The sequence below is a fragment of the Macaca mulatta genome, chromosome 7 (genome assembly GCF_049350105.2).
Source record: "Macaca mulatta isolate MMU2019108-1 chromosome 7, T2T-MMU8v2.0, whole genome shotgun sequence".
Lineage (NCBI taxonomy): Eukaryota > Metazoa > Chordata > Mammalia > Primates > Cercopithecidae > Macaca > Macaca mulatta.
The window spans coordinates 175255289-175276442 of NC_133412.1; the positions used below are offsets into that span (position 1 = coordinate 175255289).

The window sequence follows — 21154 nt, forward strand, 5'->3', positions numbered from 1 at the left end:
AATAAGTGGAGAAATATGTGACAATGTTCTTGATTGCTTGATGTACAGAAATTATCTGCCTCTTTGTTGAAGGCTCTTCAGGGTTACAGGTCACAGTCTAGAATATTTTGAATTTATAGAAATAATCATAATTTTCTGGTCCAAGGTAGTTCATTACCCGACTCATGGGTTTAATAGCAAGGACAGCTGCCCGATGTCTCAGGCACAACCTCCAGCAAGCCATCCACTTGTGTCTTTCAGGTGGCAGAGCGAGCTCTCTATTACTGGAATAATGAATACATCATGAGTTTAATCAGTGACAACGCAGCGAAGATTCTGCCCATCATGTTTCCTTCCTTGTACCGCAACTCAAAGACCCATTGGAACAAGTAAGAAAGAACTGGCTGCCATCTTTTTCAGTCATTTGAAAATGTGGCACGTTTTACTGCTATTTCAGTTAGAATAAATATCAGAATTTTAAATATCAGTTAAGAAACAAGAATGTCAATTGCTTTGTGGACTTATAAATTAAGTAGCAGTGTGGGTTGTTTCTGTGGCCTTTGATTTTACCACCTCACCTTCGTTCCTAGCCAGTATAGAGGCACATTGGTTTGCAGCCACCTCCCAGTAACAGCAGCTTCTAGGCTTCTTCCTGAGCACCCTGCAGAGAAGCTGAAGGTCTCCGCGGAGCTGATGGAGCTCAGCCCCCGCAGGGGCACAGTGGCCGCCGAATTCTCGGGGTGTCTCTTGAGCTCTGCGGACATGCACCCTGGAGGAGCCCCTGTCTGAGAGCCAGGAGCCACCCCACAGTGGCCACTCCCTAGAGAAAAAGAGGGAAGCCAGGTGACCTGAACACAGCCGCATTGCCCCAGGAGCAAAAAGCATTTCCTCCTCCTCCGCTCCTTCATCTTTTGACTTAAAGAGGATGAATAAATGTGTTTACTGAGCAATAGTCTTCTGAGACTTTAAAAGGAAACTGTTGATATGGGTGCCACGTTATTTATTTTTCTTTTTTAAATTTTGTATTTTATTTATTTTTAGACAGGGTCTTGCTCTGTCCCCCCAGCTGGAGTGTAGTGTGACAATCATGGCTCACTTCAGCCTGAACCTCCTGGGCTCAAGCAAACCTCCTGCCTCAGGGTCCCGAGTAGCTGGGACTACAGGCACCCACCGCCACCCCTGGCTAATTTTTGTATTTTTTGTAGAGATGGGGTTTTGCCATGTTACCCAGGCTGGTCTCGAACTCCTGGGCTCAAGTGATCCACCCACCTCAGCCTCCCAAAGTGCTGGGACGACGTGAGCCACTGCACCCAGGCCATCTTATTTATTAATATGGTATCATCTAATACTCCTGTTATTTAAAGAAATATGAGTATCTGAGTTTTTCTTTCCCCCCCTTCTTTCATCTCTTTCCAATGTACATTGTAATTATAACTCAGAACTTAAAGAAGAGCAGCCCTCCTCCCTTAGTTTACGGGTGAGGAAGGGGAGACTTGGAGGGCATCCGCAGCCCAGTCTGCGGTCACAAAGCTGGTGAGCAGCACTCTGGCCCAGTGCGATCTCCTGACTCCCAGTGTCTGTTGGGGCAGCCCTCCTGCTGTGCTGCACAGTCACCCTACTGCCGGCGGACTAGCCCTCTCCCATGCACCCTCTCTCCTTGTCCGCTCGGGGCTGCCGGTGGCACTGCCTCCTTCCCAGAATTCTGCAGGGCAGCAGCCAGACAGGTGTTAGCCCTGGAGCTCTGAGCCAGACCCCCAAGCAAGGGTCCAGCCAGTCCACTTGCATCAAGTCCTCTGAGGGTTGCCGCCCAGGAATTGAACAAAGAAGGGCAGGCAGATCAGAGTGAGGATGACTTTGGTTCACATTCCTGCCTTCCTCCTGACCAGCTACCCAGGGAAGTTAGCTCTCACCAGATCTTTCTCAGCCGGAAAAACTGAGAAAGTAAAGTGCTTTGCCTTGCAACAATCTTCACTTGGTTGGAGGATTACGATACAGTTAAAATGCATAAAGTACCTGGCTTATGATAGGCACCGAGGAAGCATTTGCTGTCGCTTAGTGTCTGTAGGGCCAGCAGCCGTGCTGACAGCAGTGGAAGCAGCAGCCAAGACCCTGGTGGCCATAGCGTGGTGGCTGTAGTTTTTAGTGCAGCACATCCACCCTCAACAGCCTGTTCTTTGTAGCATTAATTTGTTTATTTATTTATTTTTGAGATGGAGTCTTGCTCCATCGCTGCCCAGGCTGGAGTGCAATGGCACGATCTCAGCTCACTGTAGCCTTTGCCTCCCAGGTTCAAGTGATTCTCCTGCCTCAGCCTCCCAAGTAGCTGGGACTACAGACACGAGCCACCACTCCTGGCTAATTTTTGCATTTGTAGTAGAGACGGGGTTTCACCGTGTTGGCCAGGCCGGTCTTGAGCTCCTGACCTCAAGTGATCCACCAGCCTCAGCCTCCCACCGTGCTGGGACCACAGGCGTGAGCCACCACGCCTGGCTTGCATTGATTTTTTTTTTTTTTAATTGAGCGCAACAATGGCAACAGAAGCCCCTGGAGCGTTGCCGTGTTTCTTGTGTGTGGTTTAGTGTGGTATGAAAGTCAGCACAATCCATAACTGACTCAATCCCTGCCCATTGCAAAGAAAAAATGTTCTTTTAAGTGTTTTCTAAGTATGATTTGGGTTGTATTAAAAAGTGGATTAAGAAGTAATTATGATTTGAGGGTTAGGTTTTTTGGTATTTGTTTTTTAGCTACTGGCAATTGTTGCTCACAATCCTATGGGCCGGGCAGGCTCTGCTGTGCAGGCTTTCGCTGGTGTCTGCTGGGGGATCGGGGCTCTTATGTGGCTGCAGTCCGATGGCAGCTAGGACTAGAGTCACCTAGAAGCTCAGTTGGGACAGTTTGGCCTCTTTCCTTCTCCATGTGTGTCAGAGCCTGAGAACTAAGCATTGATTAAGCTGTTTTATGCTAATTTTATTTTCTCTTTCAAAGCTCTGTGTTGGCATTATTAAAATTAATTTTTCTGTCCTCAGGGAATAAGCTGAAAAGAAACTGACATTTATAGGAAATAAAGTATTGCTATTATTGTCGTCTTTATAATTTTGTCTTAATCATGTTTGTTCAGGTTTTAATGTTTTAGTTCAGTTTCTGAGCAAGGTGGGTTTTGGCCACTGTCAGCCGGAGACAGTAAGTGGAGTGGCCTCCGTGGCTGTGTGAGAGCCACGCTGAAGAAAGTCTCCGGATGCGTGGCTGACTGTCAGAAAATGAATAACTGGGAATGAGCAGGCCTTGCCTTTTAGAGCTTGGGAAACCTGTGCAATGTGGGACTGTTGGAATATGGAGCAGCCTGAGTGTGGAGAGGCGAGGGCTCAGCAGGAACACGTGCTCCCAGGCTCACCGTGCAGTTTTCTTTACAGGACAATACATGGCTTGATATACAACGCCCTGAAGCTCTTCATGGAGATGAACCAAAAGCTATTCGATGACTGTACACAACAGTTCAAAGCAGAGAAACTAAAGTGAGTTGTTCCTTTCACAAATTACTGTTTCCAGGATTTTTTTCTTAATCCTAAGTAAACCTCTTCCACTGTTTTGTCCTAAAACGTTATTCTTCACTCGAAAGCAAAACCAGGCCTCTCATACTTGGAGAGCAAATTAAAACTGTGTTATGATAACGTATTTTGAAAGAACGGTGTCTAAAGTTAGCAGTTCTCCCCCCTTGTATTGCCAGATTAATCATCTTTGCAGTAAGTGCTTATGTAGGCAAGAATCTAACATTCAGAATTTTTTCTTTTCTTGGCTATATTGGGCTTAAAGGCTATAATGTGTAGTCCATTTTCATGTTTATAAGGCAGGGATTTGAATTATATCCTGTGAGGTTTATACAAGAGAGCAGGAATCTTCATTTCAATGTAGCTTTATTCTGATTTAATTAACTCAGTAATGTGGGCGTTCTCTGGAATCTAGTCTGTGCTTTGCAAAATCAGGGTCCTGCCCTCATGTCTTTGAGCCCACATGTATCCAGGGATGATCTAAGTGGCAAAGTACTTCGTCCCTAGGCTGTGCAAGTCATAATGTGATTAAATAGTTGTTGGAGGTCTTCTTCCAAGTTGAGTATGGATTATTGGCAGATTTTATTTTTTGCTTGTCACTTAACTGGCTAAGGTAGATAAGCTTTGCACGAATGTAATTCAAAATACGCTGTGTATATATGTGCGTATGTATATGTGTATATATATATGAAACAACTGCCATTTAGTCATTCCTTAGACAAATACGTGAATATTTACCTGTACACCAGGCCCTGTTTTAGATTCTGGCAATATAGCAATGAATAAAACCCACAAAAATCCTTGCCCTTTTGGGGTTTATATTCTGGGTAGTGTGGGGGGGAAAATGCAGACTACACCTAAGTGAACCATAGAGCGTGAGAGACGACGGATCCGTCAGGAAAGGGCCAGGGAGACAGGCCAGCCACTCCTCTAGAGCTGCCAGCTGCGTGGTCCGTTCTCATCTCAGCGCTCAGAGCGGTGTGCAGGTGGGAAGCACACAACTCAGAGCGGTGTGCAGGTGGGAAGCACACAACTCAGAGCGGTGTGCAGGTGGGAAGCACACAAGCAACAGGGCCTTCTGACGGCGGATCCTCCTCTCATGGAATCCCACAGCTTTCCCGACAGGACCTTAAAGGTTGTGTAGTACATTTTCTGGGTTAAAAAGCTTGGATCCTGGCCGGGCGCAGTGGCTCACACCTGTAATCCCAGCACTTTGGGAGGTCATGGCAGGTGGATCATTTGAGGTCAGGAGTTCGAGACCAGCCTGGCCAACATGGTGAAACCCCGCCTCTACTAAAACTACGAAAAATAGCCGGGTGGTCGTGGCATGTGCCTGTAATCCCAGCTACTCAGGAGGCTGAGGCAGGAGAATCACTTGAGCCTGGGAGGTGGAGGGTGTAGTGAGCCGAGATCGCGCTACTGCACTCCAGTCTGGGCGACAGAGTGAGGCCCTGTCGCACACACAAAAAAAAAAAAAAAAAAAAGACTTGGATCCAAGTTAAGTGATTGACTGAAAGTCACGTGCCTATCGCAGTGGAGTCAGTCAACAACCCAGGTCTCCTGGCTCTTAAGACGTTTCCTTTTTAATATTGTAGGAATGGGAATACTGGCTCCTTTGACACTGGTCGCTTTACACTGTCCTGCAGTCTCGTTTCTTCAGTGGATATATGAGCTTCTCATCGAAGTATGTAGGTCCCATGAAGAAACAACCGACCAGGGGAAGGGCAAGGATGGAGACATAAGACTTACTTAGATTAGATTTCTTTTAAGAATTCCAATTCTTGGTCATGTTAAATGTTCTGATATTTTCTCATGTTTAAATCTCGGTTCATTCTTCATGCTGTGCTGAGCACTGTGCAGTGTGGGGAGATGGAGCGGAGGGGCTGCGGGAGGAGCCGCTGGCTGTGCCCAACGTGCCTGTGCCTTCGCCCCTTCAGCGTGTTCTTGTGTCTGATTCATCTCTAACACAGATGACATTTTACTGTTTTTCAGAGAGAAGCTAAAAATGAAAGAACGGGAAGAAGCATGGGTTAAAATAGAAAATCTAGCCAAAGCCAATCCCCAGGTACTAAAAAAGAGTAACATGAAAACGCCCAGGGTTACTTGAATGTTTTTATAAGATAGGAATATATGTCTTCACCATGGCGGGGGGACGTGATTTCACTAACGTTGTATATGAAAATGTCTGCAATAAAAAGTACTTTTAAACTTTGTAACCCTCCTCTTGTACAAGTACTTATTTTGCCCCATATCGTTTTTACCACAGAATTGACTTTTTTTCTCTGCTTTTTAAATAAGATCTGAATCTGATTAATATACTGTGGTAAAAAGAAAACTCGAATACAGTCCAAGACTATGCTTCCTCTCTCAAATGTCATAGATGCTGTCGCTCAAACAGCACTTCCCTTTCTTTTTCATATGAAATTATTTCTAAAAGAAAGGAAATTAGATTGGAAATAGAGTAAGTATGACGTTTTGATGTCTTCTTCTTTGTATGAGGTTTCTGTAAGCCCAGGCTTTTATCATTACAAATTAGCTGTATTCTGCCACGCTAGCAGCTAACCCTCCTTCCCTCCCCAGCAGCGGGTGCCAGTGTGCTCTGGTGAGTCCGCGCCGACGGCCGGACGTCCCGGGGCTGCCGGGGCTGCCGGGGCTGCCGGGGTCCGGGAGGGCTTCCTGGTGTCATGGTCTTTGGGTTTGATGTACACTGGTCTAAATGCTTAGAGCATTATGACAGTTGTTTCTTCATGTTCTGTGTGCCTAATTATAACAGTGCCTCTTAAAAAGAAAATCTTTTTCAGAAAATCTTTTGTCTGAATCTTTGCCACTCTAAGAATTCTCAAGCTTTCCTTCAACTCTCCAGAAAAGATTTTACCGGACAATGTGTTTCTTTTAGCGAGAGATGTGCGCAGTTATCTAAGTTGGTTTTTAAATTTCTCTGACATTTAATAAAAAGTTATACATGAATATAAAGTTAAAAGTATATATTTACCTATATAACAACATATTGGTTTGTATACTCTGAGAAAACTACAATCAAGAAACTCAGATCAGGAAAACTGAATGACATTTCTAATAGTGAGCCCTTGAGTCCACCTAAAACAGGTAGCCAACATTTTTCTAGCAGTATTTATTCATACTGACATACAAATGCTGTTTTAAGATTACTGTCTAAAACTGTGTAGTCCTTAATTGAGGTACATAGCTATAGGTATCTACTTTAATGAATTGAATTTATGTTGAAAGTGTGCTTAAAATACTGAAACTCGTTTAAAACATGGTAACACTATAAACCTGGGCAAGTTTATAAGGCCCAGCCCTGCCTGACGCTACGGTGCCTGTCTTGCTTTGTTCTGAAGAGCCACAGACAAAGTAGGTGCTGACAGTCCTCAGGATTGTCAAGGACCTCAGCACACATGCAGTTGAAATCAATAGCCTCAAAAACATGTGAGAAATGAATACACACACACACACACACACACACACGCGAATCAGAAGGTCTGATTTTATGTACCTAGAATACAGAAATAGCTTATTGAAAAAATTGCACAAAATCGTTACATTACAAATCAAGAGCTGGTTGTTTGTATTGACAAACATGGCCCAGTTTCACTCCCATACATACTGTACATAACCAGTGTTTCTTCCGAAATACGTATTGCTCTCTTTTTTCTTTTTCTCAACTTTTCCTGAATGTTCTCAAGTAACTTTATGTATGCTTTTTGGTTGCTCTCTTTACAAACGTCTGTGGTGATGGCAGGCATGCCGTGGTTTTGCCCAGGAGCTTTGATGAACTGTGATGCTGGGAGCTTAGCCCTGCCTTGTCCTCATCTCTGTGTTGACACCATCTGTGACACAGTCCCCATGAGTCTCATCCACATGCTCTAGTTGCATGGCACATGGTCTCCAAAACAGAAAATACTTCATGGGTCAATACCTCAGAGCTGGAAACTCTGGCCTCGTACTTGCTTCTCATTCTCAGGAGAAAATCTCTAAATTCTCATCACTGCTTCGCATTATAACAGCAACAAAAAGTCACCAATTTTGTGGATAATACAGTCCATTTATTTCTGTAGTGAAAACAGGTTTTCAAAGTTTGGTTTTCCATCTCAGATCTGCCTGTGGAGAATGGGCTTGCGGGCTTTGTTTTTAAGGTGGGTTCCCAGGGACTCCCTGTGTGTTCCCCCATGCCCCCCGTCCTTGCAGACTGAGCCTTCATCCACTCAAACGCGTGACAGCACGTACCCAGCAGGCGTTGGGGACCCGGGAAGGCTGCGGTGCCCTCAAGACTGCATCTTGTTTGAGCAGTTGTGGCAGCTTTGTTGGGGTTTTTAATGTCACACATGATTTAATTTTCTAAAATCATGAAATATTGGCAGTGTCTAACATAAATGTGTTTCTCCTAATCCATCAAAAGGGGCCGTATAATATTTTACTACTCACTTACCCCAGCTTTTGTGGGAACCGTATGAAATGAAGTCAGGTACTTCTGTGAACTCAGAGTAGCTGTGGCTCAGTGTTTGCAATGACCAAAACTGCCGTGAGCGGCCTGGGGCAGGGTTGGGATGGATGCCTGCCTTTGCTTTGAGAGAGGAGCTCATGTGAGGAACGCACCTCAGTGAAGGTTTTTCTTTTGTTTTGTTTGAGGCGGAGTCTTGCTCTGTCGCCCAGGCTGGAGTGCAGTGGTGTGATCTCAGCTCACCACAACCTCCGCCTCCTGGGTTCAAGCAATTCTCCTGCCTCAGCCTCCTGAGTATGCTGGGACTACAGGTGCCCGCCACCACGCCTGGCTAATTTTTGTATTTTTAGTAGAGACAGGGTTTCACTATGTTGGCCAGGCTGGTCTCGAACTCCTGACCTTGTGATCTACCCACCTCGGCCTCCCAAGGTGCTGGGATTTCAGGTGTGAGCCACCACACCCGGCCTTCAGTGAAGATTTTTATTCCTAGTCGGAACCCTCTCCTGCCGGTGCCCGCTATGTAAGGTTTATTTTGCTGTGACCATCTGGTGGCATTCTCGTGTGGGGACACTGTCCTTTGCCCCAAGGACAAACTCCAAGTGAACCAAACTCCAAGCAAGGGCTGTTGGTGGGTCCCGTGGAAAGCACTGCTTGTCGCCTGGACTAGTCAGAAGCTCTAGAAGTGCTGGTGTGAAACAGTCCCCGCAAGTCTCAGGAGTCTTGCAGCCACTTAGGTTTCTGTATCTCCCCACCTGACTGAGCCCCCTCGAGGACAAGGTGCTGTGTCCTGAATTGTGGTTCTAAGGACACAAAGATGAGAACAAGACATAGCCCCCAGCCTCAGGGAGCTTACAGTCCATTAGGAGAGGCAGGTGAATTCAGCTCAGATGATGAGATTGTATTAAGAAGACACCGGGGGGAGTGTGCTGGAGATGGCAGGACCGGCTTATTCGTTCCCATCTCTAAAGAAAGACACACACAGTACAGGGGCCTGGCCTCTTGGTTTGACTGAGGGGGTCACCCAGTCAGACTTGAGGGAAGGTGCCCGCGGCAGAGGTAGAGAAAAGCAGGGACATGGTGGGTGGCAAGTGTTGGCCCTGGTGGGGTGTCAGTTATGGGGAGGGCTGGTGTGATGTGCTGAGAGGTGAGGGTGGAGAGGGAGCAGAATTCCCTCAAAATGTGAGCAGATATTAAAGAGCCATAAGGGCAACATGGCCCAGCCCGACTTGCATTTTTGCAAGCTCTTCTGGCGCAGCATGGACGGAGTGCTGGGGCCGCTGGGGTAGGGGACGCGTGTGGAGATGTGTGGAGATCGTGGTGCTGGGCGGAGCTGTGGGAGTGAAGGCACAGGGCGCTGAGGACCTGGTCCGACTGGCATTCGAGGAAGGAACCCAGCCGAAGGTGTGCGCCCCGGCTGTTTTGGGAGGAAGGGGAAGCCAGGTGGGTCCAGAGTTGAGCAGCAGGGCCTGGGCCTGGAGGCATGGAAGCCGGGGTGAATGAGGAGGGGCAGGGGGTTGGGAAAAGGCTGAAGGTGGCCCACAGAGGAAGGAGCCCAAGATGCCTGGAGGAGAGGCTGGGGTCACAGAGACCAAGAGGGTGCAGGTTCAGGGCTGAATAATGGCGTTCACGGTCTTCATTCCTCAGAGAGGTCCAGTGAGGCAAGGCCGGGAAGGGCTTAGCAGCCAGAGGGCACCCATAGGCCTCATGCCAGAGGAGGCTCCATCAGAGGTGAGGGCCGACACCGGACGGTGGCTGAGAACAGAGCTGCTCTGGGCTGGCGGGGTGTGAGGGGCAAGGGTGAAGCAGGTCGGCAGGAGGGCGCTGCTGTGACGGGGGTGCAGCCTGAAAGAGGCCGAAGCTGTGGGACTCTCTGGGCAGAGAATGGAGGGGTGTGGATGAGAGCAGCCTGGGCAGGAACCCCCGCTCCCCTCTCCTGAGCTCAGAGGCCCTGAGCAAGCTACCAGCCCCTCCATGTCCCAGTTCCCCCATCAGCCAGGTGAGGGTGGCAGCACACACACGACCATGCAGGACAAACAGGCGCCCCGCTCACAGCAGACACAGGTGCCGCTTCCTTCGCCTGTGCCCTCAAAGCGAGCAGACGCTCGTCACAGTCATGCTGTCCCGCACACCCTGTCTCATGGAAACTTCACAGCCACCCTCCAGGGTGACCTTACCCCTGCACTACACTCATGGAAGCGGAGTCAGCCGGGCCCAGTGACTGCAGGCTGAGCCATCTGCATTTCCATCCAGAGCACAGGGAGAGTGAAGAAGTCCCAGGGCCACCCGTAGTGAATGGAGAGGGAACGTCAGGCTCACCCAGGCTGTGTTTGTTTTGGTGGAGAGCAAGTCACCCAGGATGTGATGAGAGGGTTTCATAAGCAAGCCGGGAAAATGGGATAAAGGGGAGAGAGAACCATGCCAGCTGCCTTGATGAGAGGACATGATCGTGAGAGGAAAGGGAAGAGAATCATGAGGTTGGAGGTCGCTGGCAAAGAATGGGCGGCCAGAGGTGAGGGTTCCAGCGGTGAGACAGCTCCCGCCACCGAGCCCAGGGCGCGCCCTCGCGCTTGGCTGCTCACGTGGTCAGAACTGCAGAGGCTGTGGGGTGTGGGCCAGGGTATGGGTCACTGTCCATCAGGTGCAGAGGGGCCAGGAGGGGACCAGCTGCTTTGCTGTCTCCACTGAGTGCTTTCTGGTTTCAGAAGTCAGCAAGGCGCGTCATGTTGCAAGCGTAGGCGAGTGTCCCACTGAGTGAGCTTCGTGCGGGAGAGGGCCCTGGGGGGGTGGCAGGGGAGATGCGTCCCTGGCCAGGATGAGAAGCTTGGCGTTCAGAGCCTGGGCACCTAACAGAGTGACTCCACACTTTGCATTGCAGTACACAGTGTATAGTCAAGCCAGCACCGTGAGCATTCCGGTTGCAATGGAGACAGATGGGCCTTTATTTGAAGATGTGCAGATGCTGAGAAAGACAGTGAAGGACGAGGCTCATCAGGTAAAAGCGCACTGAGCTCAGCTGGGCGCCCATGACACATAATTGCTTAAGAAATGCACATACTCTTGGTAGGCGATGTGATTTGCATCAGCGCCTTCTGTTTAAGCTGAAATTAAAAATTAAATTTTGCTAGCCTTATAGGAAATACTGTATCTATAGATCTTAGTGATCAAATTACTAGAAACAGTTTTTAAGGATTAAGTATGTGCCTAAGATTTGTATCTCCATTTACTAACAGTAGTAGTAATCCCAACTCTTAACTATTCTTTAAATGTTAACTCCAGCAAAATCGAAAGCTTCACAGCCATATCCACCCCTCGCTTTTTCCTTCACAGCCCTCTGGCTTCTGCTTTGGCCCAGAGATGCTCCCTTTTAGCTCTTCACAGCAGGTGCTAACAACCCCTTCCCCAGGACACCTCATGCCCCTCGCCCCCCTCACCCCCCTCGCCCTCCTCATGCCCCTTGCCCCCTCCCCCCTTGCCCCCTCACCACCCTTGCCGCCTTGCCCCCTCACCACCCTTGCCGCCTTGCCCCCTCACCCCCCCTCGTCCCCCTCACCCCCTTGCCTCCTTACCACCCTTGCTCCTGCCCCCTTCCCCCCCACCCCCCTCATCCCCCTCAATCCTCTCGCCCCCCTCACCCTTGCCCCCTTCGCCCCCCTCGCCCCCCTCGCCCCCCTCACCCCCTCCCGGGCACTATCTTTCAGTCCTTATGTCACAGGCCAGCTCAGGTAACAGCCCTGCTCGAGTGGTTTTCTTTCCTTTGTTGTGGAATAAACATGTAGATCACCCCGATTCAAAGAGAGCCTCCTACCACTCTTATTCCTCAACTGGGCCTGTAGACACTTAGGACAACTTACTCAGTTCCTGCTTGAGTTCAAGGAGCCTTTCAACTGCGGTGTTCCCTGAGCATCCCTCCCTGTTTCAAATGCCTGTAAACTAAAAAAGGAGTCCCAAGTGGTCTGGAGACATTGGCCTTTCTCCCTGAGAAACTTGAACCTCTTTTTGACCAGGGAAATAATTCCTGAAGACATCCTGTTCTAAAATTCTGAGGTGAAAAGTGAAAGTAGGCACCCTGCCTGTGGAGTGGCCATTCTTTTATTCCTTTACTAGATTAACTAAAATATATTATTTAAATGAATGCCCCCCATTTTTTTTTTACATTTTGAATGTGACTCCTAGAAGATGGGGAATTAGCACATGGCTGGCGCCATATCCCAGTGGGGCTGCACTGGTCCCAGCTGCTTTCTCGGAGTTGCACAGGAAGGGGCTCATGGTGCCAAGCTCCCACGGTAGCCACGGTCATTGGTCTCTTCTGCCCCTCTAATTCCTCAGCTCAGGTTAAGAGCAAAATAGATGACTGAATGCTGCTTTTAGCTCATCAAAGCCTGAAAGTACTAGAAATACAGTGGAAAAGCCCACTGAACACTCCGAACATCGGTAACTAATATTCTATCTAATTCAGTTGGATTCCATACTTTCCTCACAATGAATGTTCTTAGCAATGAATAGATTTCATCACAAATATGAAAATCTGTGTATATTTCTCTCTTTGTGGGAGTGTTAATGTTCTCCCTTCTTTTTTTTTTTTTTTTTTTTTTTTTTTTTTTTTTTTTTTGAGACAGAGTCTCGCTCTGTCGCCCAGGCTGGAGTGCAGTGGCGCGATCTCGGCTCACTGCAAGCTCCGCCTCCCGGGTTCACGCCATTCTCCTGCCTCAGCCTCCCGAGTAGCTGGGACTACAGGCGCCCACAACCGCGCCCGGCTAATTTTTTGTATTTTTAGTAGAAACGGGGTTTCACCGTGGTCTCGATCTCCTGACCTTGTGATCCACCCGCCTCGGCCTCCCAAAGTGCTGGGATTACAGGCGTGAGCCACTGCGCCCGGCATTCCCTTCTTGATATTTTTTTTAACTCAGGGATTTAAGGTCGCCTTTTTGCCATTTTGATTTTGTGGCTTCAAATTTGCTAAAGACTTGTGAGCTGATCCTGTTACTGCACACAGAAGGAAATCACAGTTAGTGTTAAGACACGAGGCTATACACAGTTTAAAAGCCAGTTCTTGGCCGGGTGTGCTGGCTCATGCCTGTAATCCCAGCACTTTGGGAGGCCAAGGCAGACGGATCACCTGTGCTCAGGAGTTCGAAACAAGCCTGGCCAAGATGGTGAAACCCTGTCTCTACTAAAAAATACAAAAATTAGCCAGGCGTGGTGGCAGGTGCCTGTAATCCCAACTACTTGGGAGGCTGAGGCAGGAGAATCGCTTGAACCTGGGAGGTGGAGGTTGCAATGAGCCAAGATCGCGCCATTGCACTCCAGCCTGGACAACAAAAGCAAAACTCCGTTTTAAAAAAAAAAAAACAAAAAAAAACAAAAAAACGATTCTTACACATTAAATAGCTTAGGGTTGGGGAATTTTTCTTTTTGGTGTAGCCTTTGACTTAGGTTAGAATTAAAGCTAGACAAAGAATAAACTATGTCCAAAATGTAATGTACCTGAAAGGTATGTACATATTTGCAATTTAGGTCCTGCTCTGTAGTAGATCAAGAACTTGATCAAGAATGCAAACCAAAATAGCATTCTGTCCTGAGTAAAACTGCGTTTGAAAGTCAGCCCTAGTATCTGTGTGATTTTCGGGGCCCCGGAACTTCCAGCTGCTCGGTCTGTCCACTGCCCTTGGAAAGGGGCACGTCCCCTCCTGGGAGGGTTACCTTATACGGTGACAGGAAGGAACAGGTCCTGTGGCCATCCACTTGTCTAGTTCTAAATACACACACAGGCAGGACAGTTGTTGGAGAACTTCTGTAGCATGTCTGCTTCCTTGTTTTCACAGTTCTTGCAATTGTGTTCTGTCACCGGGTTTCCTGTGTGACTGACATTCTTACAACAGTGATTCCCTCACCTCATCCTTAGATCGCTATGAATTATGTTCCTGAGTCAAGACTCAGTATCATTGAGATGTCAGTTTTCCCCAAATTAACATACTCTCCATTAGAATCTCAGCAGGCTTTTTATCCTCAAGAAATTGAGAAAGCTAATTCTAAAATTCACATGGAAATGCAAAGGATGTAGAATAGCCAAAACAACTGTGAAAAAGAATGAAGTTGGAAGACTAATAACACTATGCAATTCCAAGACCTCTTACAGTTTTTGTTTGTTTGTTTTTGGAGACAGGTTCTCACTGTGTCACCCAGGCTGGAGTGCAGTGGCACGATCACAGCGATCACAGCACACTGCAGCCTCAACCTCCTGGGCTCAAGCAATCCTCCTACCTCAGCCTCCTGAAGTGCTGAGATTACAGGTGTGAGGCCCTGTGCCTGGCCTGACTCCTCGTAGATTTCTGTGGATCAGTTGAATCAGTTGAATTCAACATATCCAGATGAAGGTATTTATGGAGTGCAGTGTCTAGGTATAATATTTGAAATGATAAATTCTACTCCTTTTTTTTTTTTTTTTTTTTTTTTTGAGAGACAGGGTCTTGCTCTGACACCCAGGCTGGAATGCAGTGGCAGTCTTGGCTCACTGCAGCCTCGGCCTCCTGGACTCAAGCAATCTGCCCACCTCAGCCTCCCAAGTAGCGGTGACTACCGGCACCACCACATTCAGCTGATTTTTGTATTTTTAGCAGAGACAGTTTTACCATGTTGGCTAGGCTGGTCTCAAACTCCTGGTCTCAAGTGATCTGCCTGCCTCGGCCTCCCAAAGTGCTGGGATTACAGGCGTGAGCCCACCACACCCAGCCAATAAACTTTTCTTAAGTTGAAAAATGTTTGGAGTGGTTTTCCTAAAATTCTGAAAAGCACTATTGTTAAAGCAAAAAGAAGGTACCAGTTCAAGGCTGCAGTGAGCTATGATCGCACCACTGCCCTCCAGCCTGGGTGACAGAGCCAGACTCAGACTCTCAAAACTTTTTTTTTTTTTAAAAAAAGGTACCAGGATGCAGGAAAAATGTATGTGCACAATTTGTTGACCAAATTGACATAAGAAATTATAGCTAAAAATTAAGATTTTTTGGTTTTTATATATAGTCATTTGAAGATATTCAATGCCCTTTTAATTTTATTTTCAGCTAACTTTATTTTTCCAAAATCATTTCACATTTCTCTGAGATGACGTGAGGGTTGGCTTGGGACGGGTGTGAGCGGTGGTTGAAGGAATAGCTGGAGAGAGGGAAGCAGGCTCTGATGCTGATGGATGGAGTAGGCTGGATTTTTGTGGAGAAATCAACCATGTATTTACCTATCCTTTATTTACATTTCCTTCAAGAAACTAGTATAACCCTAGTCAGAACATTCAAAGAAAACTAGCACATATCATGTGAATGGCATTTATATCACAGACATTTAAAATGTTTGCAATTCTCATTTTTAACAGTTGGTCGGGAGAAAAGCATCACCAACCATGCAAGTAAGGAAGGTGTAGAGAGACGGAAGGTGGTCAGTGCAGGTACTCATTATTCAGCGCATAGAGCACATGGAAGCCTGTTCTCCAGGAAAAGAACTGACGAGTTAACATGTACATGAAGTATTTTCCCTTTTGTCCATGTCATTCCAGCTTGTGATGGTCAAAACAAAGAAAGAAATTTGGCGACTGGGAGGCCGAGCACAATGGCACACGCCTGTAATCCCAGCACTTTGGGAGGCCGAGGTGGGCGGATCACCTGAGGTCAGGAGTTCGAGACCAGCCTGACCAACATGGTGAAACCCCGCTTCTACTAAATAACAAAAAATTAACCGGACGTGGTGGTGGGCGCCTGTAATCCCAGCTATTTGGGAGGCTGAGGCAGGAGAATCACTTGAACCCAGGAGGCCAGGAGTTTGAGACCAGCCTGGGCAACACAGCAAGACCTCATCTCTAGGAAAAAAAAAATTAGCCAACCATGTGGTGTATGCCTGTAGTCCTAGCTACTCAGGAGACTGAGGCAGGAGGATCCCTTAAGCCCAGGAGTTCAAGGCAACAGTGAGCTGTAATCACGCCACTGCATTCCAGCCTGGGTGACAAAGACCCTGTCTCTAATTTTTAAAAAAAATTTTTTTAAGAAATTTGGTCCCTTAAGAAATGTTGATTATTTCTATCCCAAATTAAGTAGTAAAGTTTGAATGTACACCTTTAAAGAGGAAGAAAACTTGCATAGCCATGTATGCCCAACCCCTGGTGTTCTTTCAGCACTTCGGGTTTACACTGAGCCTTCCGGGTCTGCCCGTGGGCTGCAGAAGAGAGGCCGCCTCTCATTGACCTGTGTCTCCCGCGGTCCGCTCCGCCCTTGCCAGCATGTTCACCTGCACATCCCCTCCGCCGGCCCTTCCTCGCCCACCGTCTGCGTGCTGTCTTCTCCCTGCCTCCTGTCCTCATTTTTTTGCCTTGTGGATAGTAAAATTATTCTCTGCTTTGCACATCAGTTCAATTTAAAATGTCTAAGCAGAAAGGCCCAGATATGTCCACCGGTTTTCTGTCCTTTCAGAAGCTCTGGGGTCATGTGTGTGTTCTCAGTTTGCATTCACTGGTTGCAGCTCCAAGCTTTTTACTGTTGCTTTTTTCTAGGAAAATGTTTCTTCTCTTTGGAGTGCCTATTGCAGCTGTAATTACATATTTTAAGTATATAAAAATCTTGGTTTTGTTTTGCTTTACTTTGTTTTAGAGATCAACATAGAATGGGCATAAAATTCAGGGTAGGATTTCAACTCTGAGTTTCTCATGGGTTGAAGGTAGACATGCTCTGCATCCTCACACACTAACACGCTCTCACAAGTACCGTGATGGGTGAGGGGACCGTGACCTTCACCATCTCCAGAAGTGGAAGATTCTCCCAAAACCCTCACGCTGGTTTCCAGGGGGAAAACAAATCCAAAGTCCTGCCCCTACCATGAGTGAATGTGAATATTCAAATAACATTTCTAGAAATCATCCTAAAGTGATGTGACACAAAATTCTTTTTAAACCTTGACATGATTGCTGTTTTCATCGATACATTTGCAGAGAACCCTGCTGGGAAACACTTAGCAAAAATTTGAACTTTTCATTCAGGATTTCTGCAGATCCTTGAATTTTTCATTAAAGCGAAGGAAAATGTATTTTACATCCATACCAAAATCAGACATCTGGAATCTGTGAGGCTTGTGTTCTTTCTGTTGTCAAATGATTGACTTAAATTTTGTCTGCTAGACGTACCACCAAAGTAACTTAGTCTCTTTGAATACACTGAACAAAAAGGAAGACTTAACTCTGATTAAGAAGCTTTATCCAGAGAAGTTTCTAACTAACTGGCCGTCAAGTCGTCTGGCATATACATCATGTTTGGGTGATTTAGATGGTTTATTGTTTTGTTTCAAAATATTGGTATTAACACAGTGTCTCTACTTTTAAACTGGATTATGTGTTTATTCGTGGAAATGGATGCTTTGATATGTAAACTCTCCAAATTAAGTTTCCCTTTTATTGCAGATACAGTTATCCAAATCTTCATGCAGAAATGGGATTCACTTAATTTTTTTTTAAGTGAAACCAAAATTTCCTAGACTTTACGAAGACAATGGATTGGAGAAGAGAGTATTTTTTTTTTTTTCAATTTGATAGATGTTTGAAATCCAATTTAAATATGTTTTTCATTCATTTTTTTTCTTTGCCTCCAAGGAAATTTCTACTTCTTTTTTTTTTTTTTTTTTTTTTGAGGTGGAGTCTCGCCCTGTCACCCAGGCTGGAATGCAGTGGTGCAATCTCGGCTCGCTGCAACCTCCACCTCCCAGGTTCAAGCGGTTCTCCTGCCCAGCCTCTCAAGTAGCTGGGATTACAGGCATGCACCACTACACCCAGCTAATTTTTGTATTTTTGGTAGAGACGAGGTTTCTCTGTGTTGGTCAGGCTGGTCTCGAACTCTTGACCTCGTGATCCACCCGCCTCGGCCTCCCAAAGTGCTGGGATTACAGGCGTGAGTGACCGCGCCCAGCCGGAAATTTCTACTTCTTGAAATGCTTCTGTAGGGGACATGCCGATGAAACGGCTTTAATGACATTTATGAAATAGGTTACTTATGAGATTTACTAAAATGCATGAAATATGCAAATTAGAGGTACTGAGTCCTTTGTATAAGCACTGCACATTTCAGAAGACCAAAACGCCAGTATTGAACACACAGGCCCTCACACGAGTCACGATTTTTAGTAGCAAGACATTTTTGGCGAATTTCCATGATAAGACATACGCCGTTTCCCTGTGGCCAGGGTGCCAACAGTGAGTGGGTGAGGCACACGTGCCTCGAGGTTATCCTTTGACTTCCACCTCAGAAGTAAGCTTGCTTTTCAGATAGCTTAGTTTGTAGCCAACACCATTGCATTTCTAATTCCAGGCACAGAAAGATCCGAAGAAGGACCGTCCTCTTGCACGCCGCAAGTCCGAGCTGCCTCAGGACCCCCACACCAAGAAAGCCTTGGAAGCTCACTGCAGGGCTGATGAGCTGGCCTCCCAGGACGGCCGCTAGCCTCCGGGGTGCCGCATCGGGGCTGGGCCCGCCAGTTCTTTTCTGGATTCTGTAGAAAATACATACTTTCTGTGCCATACCAATCAGTTACACTCAAAGCTTTCTTGGACCCCGTTCTGTAGGCAATAACGTGCGTCCGCCTCAGCGCGAGATTAGGAGTTCAAACAATGGTGACTTCCCAGAGCCCGCTGGCAGAGCCACGGGTTGACGACGGTGTCCTCACAGTGTCGTCGCCACCCCAGCATAGTCCACGTCAGACTATTTCACAAAGTCAGAGCTATAGGAAAGCACCCTGCCCTTCATCTTCATGTTCTCCCAAATGCAACTTAGGATCTTTTAACATAGGTGGTTCTGTGATAACGTCAATGTTTTCCAAATCAAAGGAACACTTTAAAAAGTATGACCTATTTTTTAAGACTTTACAGCCTTTGAAATGGTTTCCACGCGATTGTTACGCCAGCAGTTCTCGTTTGTTTGTTTTTCAATCTCAGTGAAATGGCTCTTTGCTTTCGAGTTCTCACACAACGTACTGGGAAAATGACAATCCTCAACCGCTGGTATTTTCTAAGGGGTCTCTTCACTTTGATGAGTGACATGAATACCGTGTCTCCTTCTCTTGTGTGTACCTAAAGCCATATTTCCAAGTCTGTGGTACTCCAGGATTCCAGGAGTAAGCTTGTAGAAGAAATTTATTTTAAAAGAGATTGCTCTGAAATTTATCTTAAAAGAGCTTGCTCTGTCTACCTTGACAGAAATTGGAGTTTAAAAATTATGTGTTCATATTGTTATTTGCAGATTTCATTTCCATCAACTTAAACATTGTTGCCCTTCAACAAGGCTCTTGAATTCATAAAATTATAGTCTCTAAGAATTCCACATGTGATGGAAAGTTAGAGCCAAATCATTTTGAGTTAAGCCAGTTCTTAGCCTAACGCAAACTGCAGCTGTCTTTGAGCGTAAAGTAACACAACAGCGTTGCACGGGACCGGCAGTGCCGCTGCCTTCCCCAAAGGCTGCAACGCGGTTCTGAGAGCTTGGAGGAGGCACCAGCGAGGATGATGTTCAGTGGGGCTCTTTCTGTTGCAAAGAGCTCACATTATCAACACCTCGTAAGGAAAATACAGTGTCTGAGTTTTCATCGGTCTTCAAATGCTGCTATGTATTCCACAGACTTCCTTGCATGTACTGAGCTTTTTTAGATGGAATAGCACAAGGAGAAAAATCTTTAAACTTAGTGCTTTGTCTATTCTTTATTTCTCTCAGGGTGGCCAGTATTTTGACTTATTTATCCTGCTTGAAAGCTACTTGAGATGTGTACTGCTATTCTAAACACGTGATTCTAGTTTCTTTCATCTCTGGCATAAGATTATATAACTTAATGTTAAGTGTCTTGATGCATAAAAGACAAAATCTGGCTTTTTTTTAGGATCTGGTTTTTCATCGAGGTCTCGGGTATCCTTTTAAAGATTGTGAGAAGCAGACATTGCTCCTTGTGCAGCTCTAGTGCCTGCTGCCCACTGCTGTCATTTCAAGCCACTGGCAATGCTTCTGTCCTCGTGTCTTGGAGGAAAATCACCTGGGGGGAGGGGACTTCTTGTGTTAAGAGCAAGTGCAGGTATGAAATGCGAAGACTGCCCCAGCTAAAAGTGGACAAGTCCACTTTGTGAGATGAACACTTCCTGAGAAACTTGACGAGTATCTCTCCATTTTACCATTCTGAAAACTTATCATTCAAAAAAACAGTTTTGATGCCTTCTCCTTTTGAGGGAAAAAGGGTGCTTTTTATTGTATAAAGCAGCGTCTTATGTATTTTGATATACCATTGTTTGAACTTCCGTCTTTAGCTGATAGATTCTCAAATATCCTTGATTTTGGATGTTCAGTATGTTTGTGAGAGAGGTTTCTGGGAAGACTCTCTTTTCGCCCTAGGGAAAAAGCAAAATATCAATGTTTGGTTGACTGTGTAAAGCTCAGTGTGTAAGAACATCTTTTTGTCTAGGTTTTCTTTCTGCTCTTTATTGAAGACAAACACTCACCAAAAAGAAAAATAAAAGAAACCAATTTTCTTTGGCAAGAGTATTACTTAATATTCTGGCCTCCTAAAGGTTCCCTAGTTAGTACTTGGACTCCTGTGCTAATTGTCAGCTTACATATCATTGTATAGAGACTGTTTATTCTGTACCAAACTGATTTCAAAAGTATTACATTGAAAATAAACCGGTGACTGTTTTTCTTCATAAAGTTCTGCGTTTGGCATCTTCACTCTTTCCAGAATGTATCTGTACATCAGAAATGTCACTATTCCAAGTGTCTTTTTAGTGTGGCTTTAGTATGGCTTCCTTTTAATATTGTACATACATTGTATCTTTGTTTTATGGTAATAAGTAATAAAAATGTAGACTTCATATTTTGTACAAAATGTCCTATGTACAGAATAAAAAAATTCATAGAAACAGCAAATATAGGTAAGTGGCACAATTATTTTTCTTTAGAAAATACCTGTAACTTTATGCATTAGTGAAATGTTAAGTACCGACATATTTTCTAACATTTTGTAATTCAGAACTTTTTGTTTTGACCTTGTTTATGAAGAGAAACTTCAGACACCTGCCATTTAATATGCTCTTTTATCTAATTTTCAAAAACTAAGAGACGGTGTATCATATGGACGAAATAAAGAACATGTGAATTTTATTGCTCATCATGAA

At 45.9% G+C, this 21154-nt stretch overlaps 1 protein-coding gene and 2 long non-coding RNA genes across 25 annotated transcripts in view; 1 reads left to right on the forward strand and 2 right to left on the reverse strand.

Moving 5' to 3' along the window:
* Window positions 1–21140, forward strand: part of PPP2R5C (protein phosphatase 2 regulatory subunit B'gamma) — a 169297-nt gene extending 148157 nt beyond the window's left edge. For 7 of the 23 annotated variants that reach the window (XM_015144498.3, XM_028851844.2, XM_077941755.1 and 4 more), the window contains 5 exons: window positions 241–368; window positions 3390–3491; window positions 5517–5589; window positions 10859–10975; window positions 18315–21140. In XM_015144498.3, coding sequence (XP_014999984.1) covers window positions 241–368; window positions 3390–3491; window positions 5517–5589; window positions 10859–10975; window positions 18315–18446 — 552 coding nt within the window. In that variant the 3' untranslated portion in view covers window positions 18447–21140. Of the gene's footprint in view, window positions 1–240; window positions 369–3389; window positions 3492–5119; window positions 5209–5516; window positions 5741–10858; window positions 10976–15346; window positions 15677–18314 lie in introns of those variants that run through there. The other 16 variants (XM_015144500.3, XM_015144501.3, XM_077941760.1 and 13 more) reach the window with 4 other exon arrangements.
* The window catches only part of LOC144330421 (uncharacterized), a 117591-nt gene that overhangs the window by 6091 nt on the left and 90346 nt on the right, over window positions 1–21154 (reverse strand). The window lies entirely within an intron of this gene.
* On the reverse strand, window positions 9470–14030 carry LOC144330410 (uncharacterized). Its single transcript, XR_013396570.1, has 2 exons — window positions 13286–14030; window positions 9470–11253 (listed from the first exon to the last, which is right to left on the reverse strand). It is a non-coding gene; the product is annotated as an uncharacterized LOC144330410 (long non-coding RNA).